Consider the following 16,276-nt stretch of genomic DNA (forward strand, 5'->3'; position numbering starts at 1 on the left):
TATTAAAATTTACTGATTTGACTGCAATGTCATAGAAAGATTTAATTTTTGAATTAAAAGATTAAACAGATATTTAATAGAACTATACCTATCTCAAGTAGGCTTGGTATTTGGGTGATGGCAATAGTTTGGTTAAGGAAGAATACCTGTACTTCTGTTATTATTTGACTTTTTTGAAATCAGACCAGTAGTCTACCTGAAGGGACTTTAGCAGTCCTAGTCAGTATTCCCATTTTACAATATAGTATCATGTAGTTTTCTGACTAACCTACTAATAATAGACATTGCCACCTCTTGAAGAAGCTCATCTGGTTTTATTAGAATCGAACAAGAATACCAGTATTAAGTGATTTCTTTTACATTTATTGCTTTGAACTGTTTTTTATATAAATTTTTAAAATCTATTCCTATTCCCAGGCAGAGGAGATATGGAGCAGAATGACTCTGACAACCGTAGAATAATTCGCTATCCAGACAGTCATCAACTTTTTGTTGGTAACTTGCCACATGATATTGATGAAAATGAACTAAAAGAGTTCTTTATGAGTAAGTGGTTTATTTTGCTTTTAAGTAAAGTTCTAAGTTAAAATATAAGAATAAAATCAAGCAGGGAGACCTTTTTTATAATCAGTTTTTAAAAAATGGTTTTCTCTATATTCTGTATTCCACTACCAGTCTCACCTTAATTGGTCAGAAGGAAATAAATTTACTATAGCTAATGTTTCCCAGTGACTGATTAGTGTTGATTAGGAGAAGAAAAGCCTGACTAATTGAGTCTTAAATTTGCCAACTACAAGTCAGAATTACGAGAAAACACATTGTCTTTCTAAAGCTTTATCAGTAACTTTTTAAATGAAAAGGCTAGTAATGATGAAAGAGATGTAAACAAGAGACCAGGTCAGCTGTTTGGTATCTAGGTGATGGCTTAACATAAGTGAATGTTACCTTAGTGTCACTGGGTATAGCAGCTTGCAACTTTTATTTTCAAACAGATCAACCTCAACAATTGCAGCCAGCAGAGTATTCTGTTAAAATATTTAACCCTTGGTGTAATGTATATTTTCACAGGTTTTGGAAACGTTGTGGAACTTCGCATCAATACCAAGGGTGTTGGGGGAAAGCTTCCAAATTTTGGTTTTGTGGTTTTTGATGACTCTGAACCAGTTCAGAGAATCTTAATTGCAAAAGTAAGTGATTTAAAGGGTATAAGTCAAGATTTTCTTATTTCTGTTGCAGAAACTATTAACTTGGCACATTTAAAACAATAGAAATCTTTTTTAATGGTAAAGCTAAAAATAGTTTATTGTGAAATGGTATTTATGCAAAGAATAAAGATTTGTCAATAGTATTAAATCTGAGGTGTGGATATTTTAAATTTTATTTGCTCTGCTGAAGAAGTTTGGAAATATTGCATATGTTCATGAAAGTTTTTTTTTATTTCTTAATATGTTCTAATTTATTTATGCAGAGTAATAACTAACCTCCCATGTCAATATTTTTCTCCTCTTTTAAAGCCGATTATGTTTCGAGGGGAGGTACGTTTAAATGTGGAAGAGAAGAAAACTAGAGCTGCAAGAGAGCGAGAAACCAGAGGTGGTGGTGACGATCGCAGAGATATTAGGCGCAATGATCGAGGTCCTGGTGGTCCACGTGGAATTGTGGGTGGTGGAATGATGCGGGACCGCGATGGAAGAGGACCTCCTCCAAGAGGTGGCATGGCGCAGAAACTTGGCTCTGGGAGAGGAACCGGGCAAATGGAAGGCCGTTTCACAGGACAGCGTCGCTGAAGCTCCACTGTTGGCAAAGTCTTGGCAGTGGTACATTATTCATCGTGTTTGCATTCTTGTTAATTTTTTTGGCTTTGGAATGTGACACAGCCTTTTTGATCATTTCTTTGATGTGAAAAGCATCTTTGGTTCAGTTAAATTGAGGTGGACATTATTTCCCCAATTTCACAACAGGATTTACATTGTTAATTTATAAATCTAGACTTGGAGAATTAAGGACTGAGAAATGACCATATCTTAAAACTATCTACAACAAAATGAACTTAAAAGGACATGCCCACTGAATTCAGGTCCTTTGAGTCAAAAAAAAAAAAAAAAATCTTCTGCTGCACATTTTGTTTAAGTGTTACTGTTTCTGCCTATTAATGTTGGAAACACAAATAGTGCAATTTGTGCAATTGGAGAATCTTGCCTTTTTTCTTGGCTCCCCCCAAAAATACAAACCAACAGAAACTTATTATGCACTCATCAAAATGCACTATTGGGTACTCTGAACTCATTAATATTGACATCTGCAACAGGAGGCAACAGGGAAAAAAAAAAATCTTTCATCTTTTTTCCAGTAGAGAATAGTTTGTGAATGAGGGCATTTTATCTGCTTGCTGTGACCAGCGTGTGTACTCTTAAACCTTAACAAGACTACAGAAATATTCCAGAAGGAAATCATTTAGTTGTGAACTAAATAACAAATCAGAACTTCAAATGTTATGGTCTTGAATATTAGACCAGATTTAGTAGCTCCATAAGAGTTTTCTACCTGCCCCTCTTCAGTACAGGGATGGCTGGCTGCTCAACACAACACTCCTCCTCCCTTTTCCTTTCTTTAAGCTGTGTACAGTGGAAATTGTCTTTCCTGTATTTTTGTTCTCTGGTAATGTAATAAGCATGATGGTGCCTTCTATTAATACATCATTCCAGTCTTGCTGGTAATTTTGTACAGTATAGTTTATGAATTGCTGTGCTGCAAAGCCAAAACAGCTGCAAAATGTTGAAAAATCATTGAAGTGTATAAAAATTGCAGTATCTTTAAAATCAGTAAAATGGACGCTTATTATTTATCTTGTTTTTCAGTTAACAACTTTTGTGTTCTTTGTGGGAGGGAGTCTTGTGTGTTTGAAATGGAGAGGGAAGAAAGAAGTCAGTTATTTGAGTGTCTCTAGTTGACTTTTAGCTTAAGTGTGAACGTTGAAACATCATTTCAACTCTTGGGAAAGTCAGTCAACTTGATGTACATTTTTAGTGACATTTTAAAAGCAGTCAGATTCCATATGTGGCAATTAAACCTAAAGTGAGGATACTGCAATTTTAAGAGGAAAGAACAGCAGCTCTTAAGTGTTTGCATTTTCTATTTGGGGGGCAGGGAACTGTCATTCATTTTGCACAATTCTTGAACTGATGTCAGCCCCCTAGTGGCTCCTGAATTTAAGTCTGGGATGACATCTTTTTATTTTTACATGAATCTCTAAACAATTCTGTAGGCAAAATTTGTAGCTGCTGGATTATTGTCTGTCATTATAGCAAGTTCCAGTATACCACAAGTATGGCCAAGGTTATCTAATTTTTATGCTTGGAGCAATCAGTACATACCAGTTTCTGATGTTTCAGGCAAAAAGTGGGGTAAATAAGTGTGTAACCACTTAAAGCTGCTTGTTGGCATGGAAGACTTCTCCATTCTATCTTAGTAAAAACAAAATCTGCACTTGACATAGTAGCAAATTGGTTCTGAATTATGCAACTGTTTGCTATTTAGTAAACTAGCAAATGATGCACGTATTTTGTTTTTTATGAACTGGGCAATATGAATACAATTAAATCTTGTCTTTCTCCCCCCCCCCCCCCTTAAATGAGGTCTTCCATGTTTGAGGAAAAGTCTTGCACTATTGCATATATTTGGGGGACATAGATTTTCATTTTTGTGGGCTTAAGGATTTTTGTTTGTTTGTTTTGTTTGTTTGAAACAGTTTTACGCTTTCTAATGTATAGTACTTGAAGTTCTTACCAGAAAATTACTTTGAAGTTTTGAAGCCTTTATCCAAACTACTTTTAAATAAGTGGTTCTATTGTCAGTGTTTTTTTTTTCCCCCAAGCATGTTTTTCCTCTTCTTTCTCCTTCCCATCATATATATATGTATGTATATGTATATATATGTATATATACACACACACACACACACACATATATATATACACACACATATATATATATATACACACACATATATATATATATATATTTCCAATCCAGGATATTGCCCTGTAACCCATAAAAACTGTTCTGGCACCAAAAGAAATGACAAATGTTAAGTGTAATAGAAAAGTAGAGCAAAGAGCCATTCAGCTTCAGTTTTTACATACCAGAAATGAAACATTAAAACATCATATGGAGAAGTTTACATGGTGATTGTTCACCTGCAGTACTGTGGACTTTTAACATTTTGTCCCCTTTTCGGTGAAGCAGTAAAAATATTCATCTATCATTACTGTTATTTTCTGATTTTATTTTATTTTTTGATGGTAATATTCTATCCTTATGACACTATTGCAACCAAATTGGCTTTACCATCTTGGCTTTAGTAGGTATAGAAGACAATGGATTACCATCTTTATTGCTGTAATGTGTTAAGCATTATATGCTAGTAGAACTTAGTTTAATTGTTTCGGGTGGAAAGTATTCTTTTTTGAGTTTCCATTTTGAATGTGTTTGGACTAAACCAACAATAAACTACTGATGTCTGCAGCACTTATCTATGTCCCGAATTTAATCTGTAGTTTTATGTTCCCAACTATCTTCTCCCACTTGCATTTCATACAACCTAAGTAAAAATAAGGAATTATTCTGAAAATCAACTGCTTATTATTTGTGATATTTGATGTATAAATAGGCAAAACATTTAAGTAAGACTTGAACGTTGTTAGATCTATGCCAATAGAGTTAGACAGCTGGTATACAAGTGAAACAATATAATAGTAGAAAGTAAGGAAGAAGAGAAAAAATCTAAAGCACACCACTAAATAGTTATTTGGCAAAAAAAAAAAAAAGAGAGAGAAAAAAAATACCTTGGGTTTTCTAAAGGATTTCTACCTAATATCTCAGAAGGAAAAGTGAGAAAGAAGGGATGAGAGGATCCAGGCTATTATAATGGATGTGTGGCTTAAGATCAGGAATGAGAACAAGCTATATAAGAATATTAGAAATGCTCATTTAGGCATATTTAGTCATGCCTCAAATGAAAAATAAGGTTCTAAAGCATATGTAATTTCAAAAGTTTAAACTTTTCCTGCTAATATTCATAACACTGTTTAAGATTCCTAAATTAATCTTTACTAGGTGGTTCTGGAGAAAAATCAGAATTAAATAATCTTTAGGAGGCAGTAAGACTTAATAAGTATTTTGTAATACAAATGTAAATTAATCTAACTTTATGGAAAAACATTTTTTAGAGGAGATAAAGGTATCCCCACACTTTTGAAAATAGATCCAAATTTGAAGAAGCAAGTTATTAGATTCAGGAAATTATTTTTTTTCATTTTTTAGCTTTTTGAAACAGTCTTGCCATCTTGCCTAGGCTGGTCTTGAATTTTTGAGTTCAGGTGCTCTTCCCATGTTAGGACTACATGTGTGTATTATCAAGCCTGACTTGCATATTATTTTGTGGTGCTGGGGATTGGACCTAGGACCCTGCTCATGCTAGGCAAGTTCTCAGGCTCTGAGCCTCTTTTCCCAACAGGTCCAGAAGATTTGTAGGAGCGAAATATTTGAAAGCATTAGCCATTCAATATGCTTCATTTCATTTATGTTATATGATAACAGTCTTTTTAAAGGTACAGTCTGTGTAGCAGTGAATGAAAAATTAGTGAATTGAGTTCACATATTTTCTTTAAATTGGGTTAACTTAATCAACTTATATTTTAACTGCAGGTCAATAAAGACCCTATATTTTGTGGGGAGGATCGGTGTGTGTTCATAAGACTTTGTGGTAGGTTTCAGTAGTTTCACGAAGAAAGTAGTAACATTAAAAAGTAATTGTTTGCTTGGCACTGTGGCGCATGCCTGTAATCCCAGCAGCTGGGAAGGCTGAGGCAGAAGGAACTTGAGTTCAAAGCCAGCTTCAGCAAAAGTGAGGCACTTAGCAAATCAGTGATACCCTGTCTCAAATAAAATACAAAATAGGGCTGCAGATATGTGGTTCAGTGGTCGAGTGCCCCTGAGTTCAATCCTTGACCACCCCCCCCCCCAAAAAAAAGTAATTGTTAAAAATGATTGTAAATTTTGAGTTGGGGCTGGGGTTGTAGCTTAGCGGTAGAGCACTTGCATAGCACATGCAAGCCCTGAGTTCGATCCTCAGCACCACATATAAATAAATAAATAAAGGTATTGTGTCCAACTATAACTAAAACAAAAATATAAAAAAAATTTTTTTTGAGTCAATTCCTAAATGAAATTACTGGCTATTTTTGAATAATAGGGGCTAAAATCTTCAAATCCATTTATGTAGCACATGTATACATTATAATGTGTAATGTATTTCAGAACTGCAGTAAGTAAAGTCCATTTTGCATTACCACATACTTGGGGAAAAATACTGTAAATACAGATTCAGAATTAGACATTCATGGAAAGATTACTAGTCGGTGAATTGTCTCATTAACTGATGGCTTTTTTCTTCGTTTCTAGAATTTTGATAAAGCTGTTGTCTTCCTTGAATATGTGATTTTTAGCTATTTTCTTTTTTTACACCATAACCTCATTCCTTCTTTCCATAGTCTATTCTTTCCCCTTTTCTTGATGGTTTTGTTTAGGCCAGGTACTAACCTTGGCTTCAATATATAATTCATTCAATGAATTATTCCTTGTTGTATATGATAGTCAAGAGCAGTGTTTTTGTTGTTGTTTGCAGTGCTGGGGATTGAACCCGGGACCATGTTCATGCTAGGCAGGCACTCTACTGTTGAATTATGCCCTCAGGCCAAGAGCAGGGTTTTGAAGACACAGCCAATGACATCTCTTATCATTTCAGTGGTGCCTATTTTCCTGTGCCTGTTTCCTCTTTTGTAAAGTGAGGTAGGTGATTGTAAGATTCAGTGAAAATAAAGTATCTAAAACAACGTTAATAGGCCCCTATTAAGTGTTAGTTAATGTTGTTGACTCAAATGTATTTCTGCTTTCTACCCTGTTACAAACATGTCTTTAAATATCTTTTTGATTGCATCATCTTGGAAGGCACTAGGTAATTTAAAATTAGGAACTCCAAAAAAATGTTATTTTTTCTAAGAAAATTAGCTATGTCTATCTGCCTCTTTAATAATGAACATCTCTGTTTTTCTGATCTATTTTAATCAGCCTAGAAATGTTTGAAGTCTCATGAGTTCCATTCAGTGTTTTCTTCGTTGTGTGTATTACACTTTGCAAGGAGACTTGCTGATGTTACTCTGATTAACTTATAGTGGCTCATTCAATTCATTCATTAACAAGCTTCAAAATTCTGGGTACTGTTATATAAGTATTATTAATAAATGGTAAGTTATGCAAGGTTCTGTGCTCCTAAACATATTAAAAAGGATGGAAGCCTTGTGGTAAGCCTTGTGGTAACAATGGATGGCTGCATATCTAAGAAGATAGCCAGGGGACAGACAATAGAGGGTCTTGTTGGCTTCAAGGCGTTTGGTCATTATTCCAGGAGCAATGGAAAGTTGTTCAAAGTTTTTGCCATCATGTAGGTGAGAAGAAGAGGTAAAGAATGACAAAATTTATATTTTGAAATGACTTCAGCTACAGAGTAAAGAAGTTGAAGGAGTTCATTAATGAACTGGAGTAAACCAGATGGAAGAATGTCACAATATTTTAGTCAAGAGCTGTGACAGCCTAGAGTGGTGGTGTTAAAAATCCAAAGAACTTGACAGCTTTGAAAGATTTGAAGGTAAAATGGCTAGGTCTTGGTAAGGGAATAGGTGGTGTTAAAGAAGAATCTGAAGTTTTTCCCTTGCAGGTCGATGCAGTAAAATGATATGTGATAAGAACACAAGGGGAGACAAAGACATTTGAGAAGGATGGACAGAAGGACGGACACAAATACATACATGCATACAATATGCATGTTACAGGAAGTACATCAAAAGGATGCAGCACACAGATGGTCCTATAAATATTTTGGCATATGTTGTTTTCTTTTAGATTTTTAAAAAATTTTTATTAGTGCATTACAGTTATACATAATATTGGGGTTCATTTCAGCATAATCATACATGCTACTCCACTGTTATTTCTTTTTCATGTTATTCACTGCTCTAATGAAGACAAACCATGAACAGTGTTTACCAAGAGTTTGTTGAACAGCCCTGTATGTCATGCTGTATTGGATACATGAATCAATGGACAAGGCCCCTTGGTCTCATTGAGCTCATTTACTTGATAATGGAGAAGTAGTTGTAAATGCTATGCCTCGTATTAAAAGAAGGAAATGTAGGGGCTGGGGTTGTAGCTCAGTTATAGAGTGCTCACCTAGCATGCTTGAGGCACTGAGTTTGATCCTCAGCACCACATAAATGTAAAATAAAGATATTGTATCCACTTAAAACTAAAAAGAAAATATTAAAAAAATGTAAATTAAAAAAAAAAGAAATAGGGGCTGGGGATGTGGCTCAAGCGGTAGCGCGCTCGCCTGGCATGCGTGCGGCCCGGGTTCGATCCTCAGCACCACATACAAACAAAGATGTTGTGTCCGCCGAGAAATAAAAAATAAATATTAAAAATTCTCTCTCTCTCTCTCTCTCTCTCTCTCTCTCTCTCCCTCCCTCTCTCTCTCACTCTATCTTTAAAAAAAAAAAAAAAAAAAAGAAATATAAAGTGACCACTTTAGGAAGGTATTCTGAGTCACCCATTTTAGAGTTAAATCTAATGCACGACTTTTCCAACCAGAGACCAGTTTTTTAAAGTGCCTATTAAAAAAAAACTTGGAGGGAAATTAGAAGAGGCTTGATAGAGTGAACTCAAGAAGTGGCAAAAGTGGTAAAAGGTGAGTTAGAAGAGAAAGGAACTAGATCATGTAAAACTGTAAGAGAGGGGTATATTTGGATTTTTTTTTTTTTTTCTAATTGCCATAGGAAGCCACTAAAGAGAATTGAGCATGGGAGTGATGAAATGGTGTATGGTGAACAGGTTGTAAGAGTACAAAAATGAAAGAATGAATGAGCTATTGTAGTCTAGGACTGTTAAATCTTGAGGAACAGAAAAAGTAGTATCTGTATTTTTAAAAAAATACTTCATAGTTGTCAATGGGCCTTTATTTTATTTTATTTATTTATATGTGGTACTGAGAATTGAACTCTGTGCCTCACACATGCTAGGCAAGTGCTTTACCACTGAGCCACAACCCCAGCCTGCAGCATCTGTATTTTAAGGCTAACTACTAAAGAGTGAAACAATTTAAAGTAATGGATTAGCCAGGTGTTGATCAGCTTTAAAGAATGTAAAATCCTCCTCAAGATGGTTTAATTTTTTTTGAAAATGTGTTTTAAACACCAGAAATTTAAATTTTGCATGTAATGTATTTTATCCTGGCTTTGTTTTAGAAAATGTGTGTAAAATCATAGCCTCTAACACTAGCAGGCCTAAAATTGTGGGTCCTTTAATCAGAAACTACATTTTTTAAGAAAAGCATTAAGTAATGAGGTAGTCATACTATGAGTCGAGCTGGTAAAAAAATATTTTTAAGGGCCTGTCATTGTACATATAATCTCATAACCCTATTAAGTTGTTTTTTAAGAAGTGAGCTAAAGCTTGGAGAGGTTCAGAACAAAATTTGCCTAAAATAGTGATGAGGATGAGGATTGTAGCTTTTGAGAAAACAAATATGAAAAACATTTCATTGAAAGGTGACAGTGGTGTTTCAAAACAGGCACAAATTACATGTAAACAGAGAAGACCTTATATAGCAGTCAATGAATATTAGCATCTAAAATGTGCCAGAAACTGCCTTCCTTGGTGCTGGTTGGCAATACAGCAGGTACAATGTACCCTTAGGAAACTTTTTTAGGGAGAAGTAACAAATTTTTAAGTAATTTCAGTCCTGATTAGTCCTGGGCAGAATATAACTCATCTAATTCTAACCGTAATCCTATGAGGAAAAGGTTAACTCAGGTACAACAGTTGGGTTAGCAACTTACACCAGACTACATGGCTACTGCATGGTACTACTTGAGCCTATGAGAGTGACTCAAGTTGGGCCTGTTCTACCCAGGATGGTAATAAAAAAAGGTATATTTGCAACCTGAAGAGAAGGCAACTTTGATGAAATTTGGAGAAAACATTCCAAGTGGGAGAACAAATAGTAGAGGCCCTGTGTTTGGAAGGAGGTTGATGTATTCCAGGACAATAAGGCCATTCTAGCCCTATGATTAATACAAATATCAAGAGGAGGTAGACCTAAACCAAGGGTGGCCTTGTTTGGATTTAACTCATGATGGGATCATAAAGTTCTGAACAGGGAATTGATGTTGATCTGAATTAGGAAGAGGTGAAGATGACAGTGACTTGAATAGTGTAGGAATGAGGACAGTGATAAGCTGTCAGCTAATATAATAGAATTATAATAAGCAAACCTACAAGGGTTGCTTATGGATTGGAAGTTGAATATGTGGGAGAGGGAAGACTTGAAGACTCCTGGGATAATGATGGAACTTGGATGGAAGATGGTATTTGGTATGCCGAGATGGGGAAGAAGCAGAAGTGGATTGTGAAAGAAAATCAGTTTTGTTCTAGTCATGTTGCATATCCAAGAAGTGGTGTTATATGATTAAATGTGTAATTCTGGAGTTCTTAGGAGAGCTCTGTGCTGTCAATGGCAGCCTTTGATTATAGATTTTTGCAGCTTTTGAGTTAGATAAGATCACCTAGGAGAGTGTACAGAAGGTAAGAGGCTGAAAACAGTTCTCAAATACTCCCAGAAGTGCAAGATTATGATATAGGAGAAATGTGCAAAGGATACAGGGAGACAAAATATGGCAAGTATTGGAAAGCTTAAATTTCACTTGAGTTTGTAAGAAGGAAAGAAGGAGTTGTGCTAAATGCTGCTAGAGGTCAAAGTAGCAAATGAATTATAGTGGGCTGCTATTACAAATAAATCCTAAATTGTCAAAGGGTTCAGATAGCATACTTTTTCTCTTCTCATATATAAAGTATTAGGAGAATGGTGGTGAAGAGGCCAATGTGCCCGGCTGTATCTCACTTAGTCATTTAAGAACACAAGTAAATGAAGGCTCCAATACAGGGTGGCTTCGAGATCACATTGGAGTTATCGCCATTAAAGCCAGATAACAGGGAAAAAGAACACAGAGGGTCTTAATTGGGAGATTATTATGAACCAGAACTGGGAATGGTAAACATCTCATATTCCAATGACTGGAATTCAGTCACATAGCTATTAGCTTCCTTGGAGGCAGTAATAAACCATACATACAGGGAAAAAGAACCAACTTATTGTGAGTAGCAAATAATTGCTGCTGCCACAGATGATTTGGCAAGAACTTTTAAGAACTATCTTAGTAATGAAGGCCAAGAGAAGACCGGAGGGTAAGAAATGAAACAAATGAATGCAGATCTTTTCTGTAGTTTTACTACAGAATGGCTTAGAGGCCAGAGGAAACTTAAAAGTTAAGGGAGGATTATAAGAGGTATATTACCAATACAAACAATGCATAATATTATAATTTTGAGAAATTGATTCCCATTTTCACATAGATATGTTGGTGACTGACAGATCGAGATATTTATATTGAACTTTGTAACAATAAGTGATATACTTTAAGTTTCCAAATCTAGTTTTTTCTTAATCACTTTTTAAAAAATACTTTTGTCAATAGACCTTTATTTTATTTATTTATATGTGGTGCTGAGAATTTAACCTAGTGTCTCACACATGCTAGGCTGAGCCACAACCACAGCCCACTGAAGTAACTAAATTACTAGGTTAGGAACAGTTTTAACTCTTCTATGGCATGTGTCTTTCTATCAGAGAACCTTAAAACTTCAATCTTAGTCTTCTTTCTTTCATGCTGAGGACTGAACCCAGAAACTTGGGCGTGCTAAATATATGCCCTACTCAGCTACACCCGTAGCCCCCATTTTCTTAATAGAATGGCAGAATATATCATAGTTGCATCCTTTATAATGTATTGATTATGAAGAACCTTACTTATAGTCTGAAGATGTTATGACCCTTTAACTCACTTGATGACTCAAGGTGATATCCAAAGCTCATAATAAATCAGGATAGAAACTAATCACAGAATCTTTTTCTTTTTTTGGTAAGGTGGGAATAGTGAGGCCAAAAAAAAAAAGACCCAAGCACATTGTTTTTGAATGCAAAGATTTGTAGGGAATGATTATTGTGAAGTTATATGATAGAAATAACTGCTAATAGGAAGAGAGTGACTCTGCTGTAAGCTAGAATATATAAAAAGGTATTTCTAGGGATGGTATATATTTCTTAGATCCCTTATCTTGATTTTTTTAGTGAGTTACAATTTACATAATGTTCACCTTTTATAAGTGTATATATAATTCAGTGATTTTAGTATATTTCACAAAGTTGTATAACCATCACCATGAATGCTTAGAAAGTTTTCATCACCCAAATTCATCACCCACACCCATTAGTAGTCATTCCCCATTCCCATCTATTCCCACCCAGTGGTAACTACTAATCTGCTACTGTGGATTTGCCTATGGTGGACACTTTATATAAATGGAATTGTATAATAAGTGGCATTTTGGGTGTAGCTTCTTTCACTTAGCATATCATATGTGTTGTAGCACGTATCAGTGTTTCTTTTACTAGTTGAATAGTATTCCATTGAATGACTATATCAAGATTCGGGTTGAGGATTGAATTTTAGGCTTTGTACATGCTAAACGTGTTCATGTAAATGAGCTGAGCTCATATACCCACAGCCCTATCAGATTTTATTTATTCCTCTGCTAATCTGAGTCATTTTTACTTTGGGGTTGTAATGAATAATATAACTATGAATATTTGTGTATAATTTTTAAAATTATATATTTTCATTTCTCTTAGGTATATACCCAGAAGTGGAATTGCTAGATTTTACGTCCAGTGTTCTGTTTTCACCTTGTTTTCATGGCGATCTCTGAAGCACTTCTCTCAATGTCCATCTCATACTCCCAAAGTTCTCTTTGGATTTTTAGAACATTTTTACTTCCTTTGGTGATTAAACTGCCCCTCCTAACCTCTTCTGCTAGAGTGACAGTTGGGTAGTTTATGTTAATGTCTTTTCATACTTTAACCAAGTTCCTGCTCAACTTCTTGTTACCCGAAGAAAGGGCCAAACACATTTCATCCTTTATTTTGTTGTTGGTGGTGTTTTTTTTTTTTTTTGGTTCCAGGATCAAACCCAGAGCCTGTGCATGTTAGCCAAATACTTTGCCAGAGTTCTATCCCCAGTCCCAACCCTTTAGAACTGATCCTCATCTTGTACCATTTACAAGACTGAATTAATAAACTGCTTTCTCTGTAATAATTTCCTATTTTGCTCCTTTATTAAACATAATCTTCATGCCTATGATGATCTCCAGTCTCTCACTGCCTTTCTATTTTCAGTTTGTTAGCTAATTGCTGTTATAATTTAATCTTCTTATCTAGCTGGAACCCATGGCAAGGTATTTCAATGGTACATTCTCCAGCATCCTTGATTCCTTAATTCCTTTTTAAAATCTCTTGCCCTACCAGTTCTCTAATAGAGGTAGCTTATATACCATCTGTTTTCTCTATTCTTGTCCCTCCAAGTTGCTAAGTCCTATGAAACAGTGTCAGTTGGTGTCACTATAAATTCATGGTATACAAGCTCAAGTAGGTACATTATCCTATTTTATATCCTTTTATATCAAAATGACTTCCTGTCATAACTACCTATTTGGAGGAATTTCTGTTAATAAATTCTTGACCCTCAATCTCCCAGTACACCTTTTCATGCAAAAATGAAATTTTTACTGAGGAGATCTAGGCCAGCTAATGTGTCTATCCTATACTTTTATGTTTTCCCTAAATCTCTAAGTCTAAGCCCTCCTCATACTTCAGAACTTTCTCCTCCCTACCTCTCCATGGGTTTTCATCAATTATTCCTTTTGCTGCATCTTAAGAGTCTCTCTTGGAGTTGGGGCTGTAGCTCAGTGGCAGAGTGCTTGCCTAGCATGTATGAAGCCCTGGGTTTGATCCTTAGCATCACATAAAAAATAAAACAAATAAAGGCATGCTGTCCATATACAATAAAAAACCCTCCCTTTCCCTACAAATATTTCCCTGTTTTAAAAGAATAACACAATCCTATTTCTATATAATGCTACATACTCTTTAGCAACCCTGTAGATTGCTTTTTCAAGGAAGTGTAATTCTCTCCTCTGGTTTTCAAACTTAATTCTTTTTTAATTTGTTTTCTCATGCATCACCTGTTCACCAAATCTAAAGTTTATCCTTTTGGTTCCCTGTGGGCTATAAACAGGTTATTTAAGCTTCAGAGCCTCTTGCTTGCAGGGACCTTAAAATGTTTATTTGGTTAAAATTTTTCATGAAGTTGCAAAAGAAAAATTTTTTGAACTCTTCTTCTTGAGTTTCAGTCTTAATCAAACCTGGATCTATCCCTCACATAAAAGAAGTTTATCAGGGGCTGGGGATGTGGCTCAAGTGGTAGCACGCTCGTCTGGCATGCGTGCGGCCCGGGTTCGATCCTCAGCACCACATACCAACAAAGATGTTGTGTCTGCCAATAACTAAAAATAAATAAATAAATAAACATGTTTAAAAAAAAAAAAAAGAAGTTTATCAGATTCTGTTACAGCCTATAGAGGTAACAAAATGGGGCATGTCTCCAACTCACAGCAAGGACAGAGATAATTGCTACAAGAATACTTAACATCTTGGGTTGACCAAAAAGAGTATTTCCCTACCTAGGTTCCAGGTCCATTCCTCAACATAGGGTCAGGAACTAGGTTTTAAGCAGCTTGGACAAGATAACTAAGCACAGGAAGATTAATACTTGCTAATCAAACTTACTAAAGATATAGTTTATTTCTTAGTATAAAGAAGGAATTAATACTGACTATAAATGTTTGCTATCCAGGACACTTCCCCAAATCAGGGGAAACCAAATATTATAAAGCGTGGAATGAGAGTGAAAACCTTAGGGTCTCAAGTTTCTTGAAAATTAGGAAAATCCTGTTTCTTATGTGTGTGACTTGAACACACAAGATATTGATTGATCTACCAGTCTTTTCAAGTAGCGAGTTGTTCTGATCTGCAGACCTTTTAAATATCATAAGCCCCAACTTCACCCCATTTGGCTGCTGTATAAAGGTACTGAGCACCCATCCCAGCACCTTCCTTTTTTTTTTTTTTTTTTCATTCATGCCCTCTCTTCCCTTCCTTGATCTTTCTTCCCAGTGTTTCACTGCCCAGGCTTAATCAGGTCTGTAAATGCCTACCTTCTCTCAAACCTACTAAATCGCCTCCTCACTGTGATCTTCACCTCTGCCTGACCAGACAGATTATCCCCACGCCCAGAACGGAAAGGACTACCGAATCGGGATTGGGTTGAACCTCCCCTGGTGGGGGCGCCCAGGGCCTGCTTCCTGCTTAAAGCGGAGAAGCTGTGAAAAACACTCTTCTTTCCATGCTTTCAGTCCTACTTAACTGCCACCTTACCCTTCGCTACGCCGCTTGGCTCATTTGCGAGCAGAGGTCTGCCGCAGGCGAAGAGGCGCCTCCCAACTACAGAACGTTGGTGTGTGGAGACTCAGGCAACTGCGCATCAGTGAACAGAACTTGAGTCGAGCCCCAGGTGAAGGGGCGGGGATATTGGCGCTAAGCCAATCATAGCGCCTAACGACAGGGCTGGACCAATCAGAGTAAGGGAGGTCGGGCACTCGCGGGGCGGACCTGGAAGGCTGAGAACCCGCCTCCTTGCAGCTCGGTGGCCAACGCCTTCGCTGAGGGCTAGTTGGAGCCCGGCTGCTTCACAGACTGGAGGGACTGAGCGCCTTCGGAGCTGTGGGGCGGTGCCCTCTTACCACTGCTAATTTTTCTACAGGCCTTGGCCTTGACAGGTATTGGTGCCTGCGGTAGTCGCATTCTGACTCGTGCACAGACTCTCTCTAGAGACTGTGCCTATGGCTGGAGACAGAGTGAGGTCGTTGCCTTGACGACGACAGCATGCGGCCAGCGGTCCTCCTAAGTATGAGCTTGCGGCGGGCTGAGGCCCATCTGCCTCCCAGCCTGCTTCACCCAGGACCCGTCACTGTGCCCGCAGAAGAAATCATAACACTGGAATTGCTAGTTTGCTAGTCAGCATCTTTTAGTCCTGCTAGCGAGATGCATTTCACCTCAAATTTGTTTCCAAGTTGAAAACCTTTGGATCTTTCCATGTGAAAGGATTTGAAGAAACAGTAAGTATATGACTTTAAAGAGCTTCTATTTTCTTGT

General features: G+C 36.6%; 2 protein-coding genes across 9 annotated transcripts in view; both read left to right on the plus strand.

The window, feature by feature from the left end:
• G3bp2 (G3BP stress granule assembly factor 2) overlaps window positions 1–13,319 on the plus strand; it is a 90,141-nt gene extending 76,822 nt beyond the window's left edge. For 5 of the 6 annotated variants that reach the window (XM_048784837.1, XM_015499288.2, XM_015499291.2 and 2 more), the window contains 3 exons: window positions 418–546; window positions 1,069–1,187; window positions 1,515–4,531. In XM_048784837.1, coding sequence (XP_048640794.1) covers window positions 418–546; window positions 1,069–1,187; window positions 1,515–1,787 — 521 coding nt within the window. In that variant the 3' untranslated portion in view covers window positions 1,788–4,531. Of the gene's footprint in view, window positions 1–417; window positions 547–1,068; window positions 1,188–1,514; window positions 4,532–12,859 lie in introns of those variants that run through there. The other variant, XM_048784836.1, reaches the window with a different exon arrangement.
• A 1,598-nt stretch (window positions 13,320–14,917) lies between these two features.
• Window positions 14,918–16,276, plus strand: part of Cdkl2 (cyclin dependent kinase like 2) — a 38,222-nt gene continuing 36,863 nt past the window's right edge. The window contains exon 1 of one of the 3 annotated variants that reach the window (XM_048784839.1): window positions 14,918–16,239. The gene's annotated coding sequence lies outside the window, so the exon portion shown is untranslated. The remainder of the gene's footprint in view (window positions 16,240–16,276) is intronic. The other 2 variants (XM_048784838.1, XM_015499293.2) reach the window with 2 other exon arrangements.

This window comes from Marmota marmota, unplaced genomic scaffold (genome assembly GCF_001458135.2).
Source record: "Marmota marmota marmota unplaced genomic scaffold, marMar, whole genome shotgun sequence".
Lineage (NCBI taxonomy): Eukaryota > Metazoa > Chordata > Mammalia > Rodentia > Sciuridae > Marmota > Marmota marmota.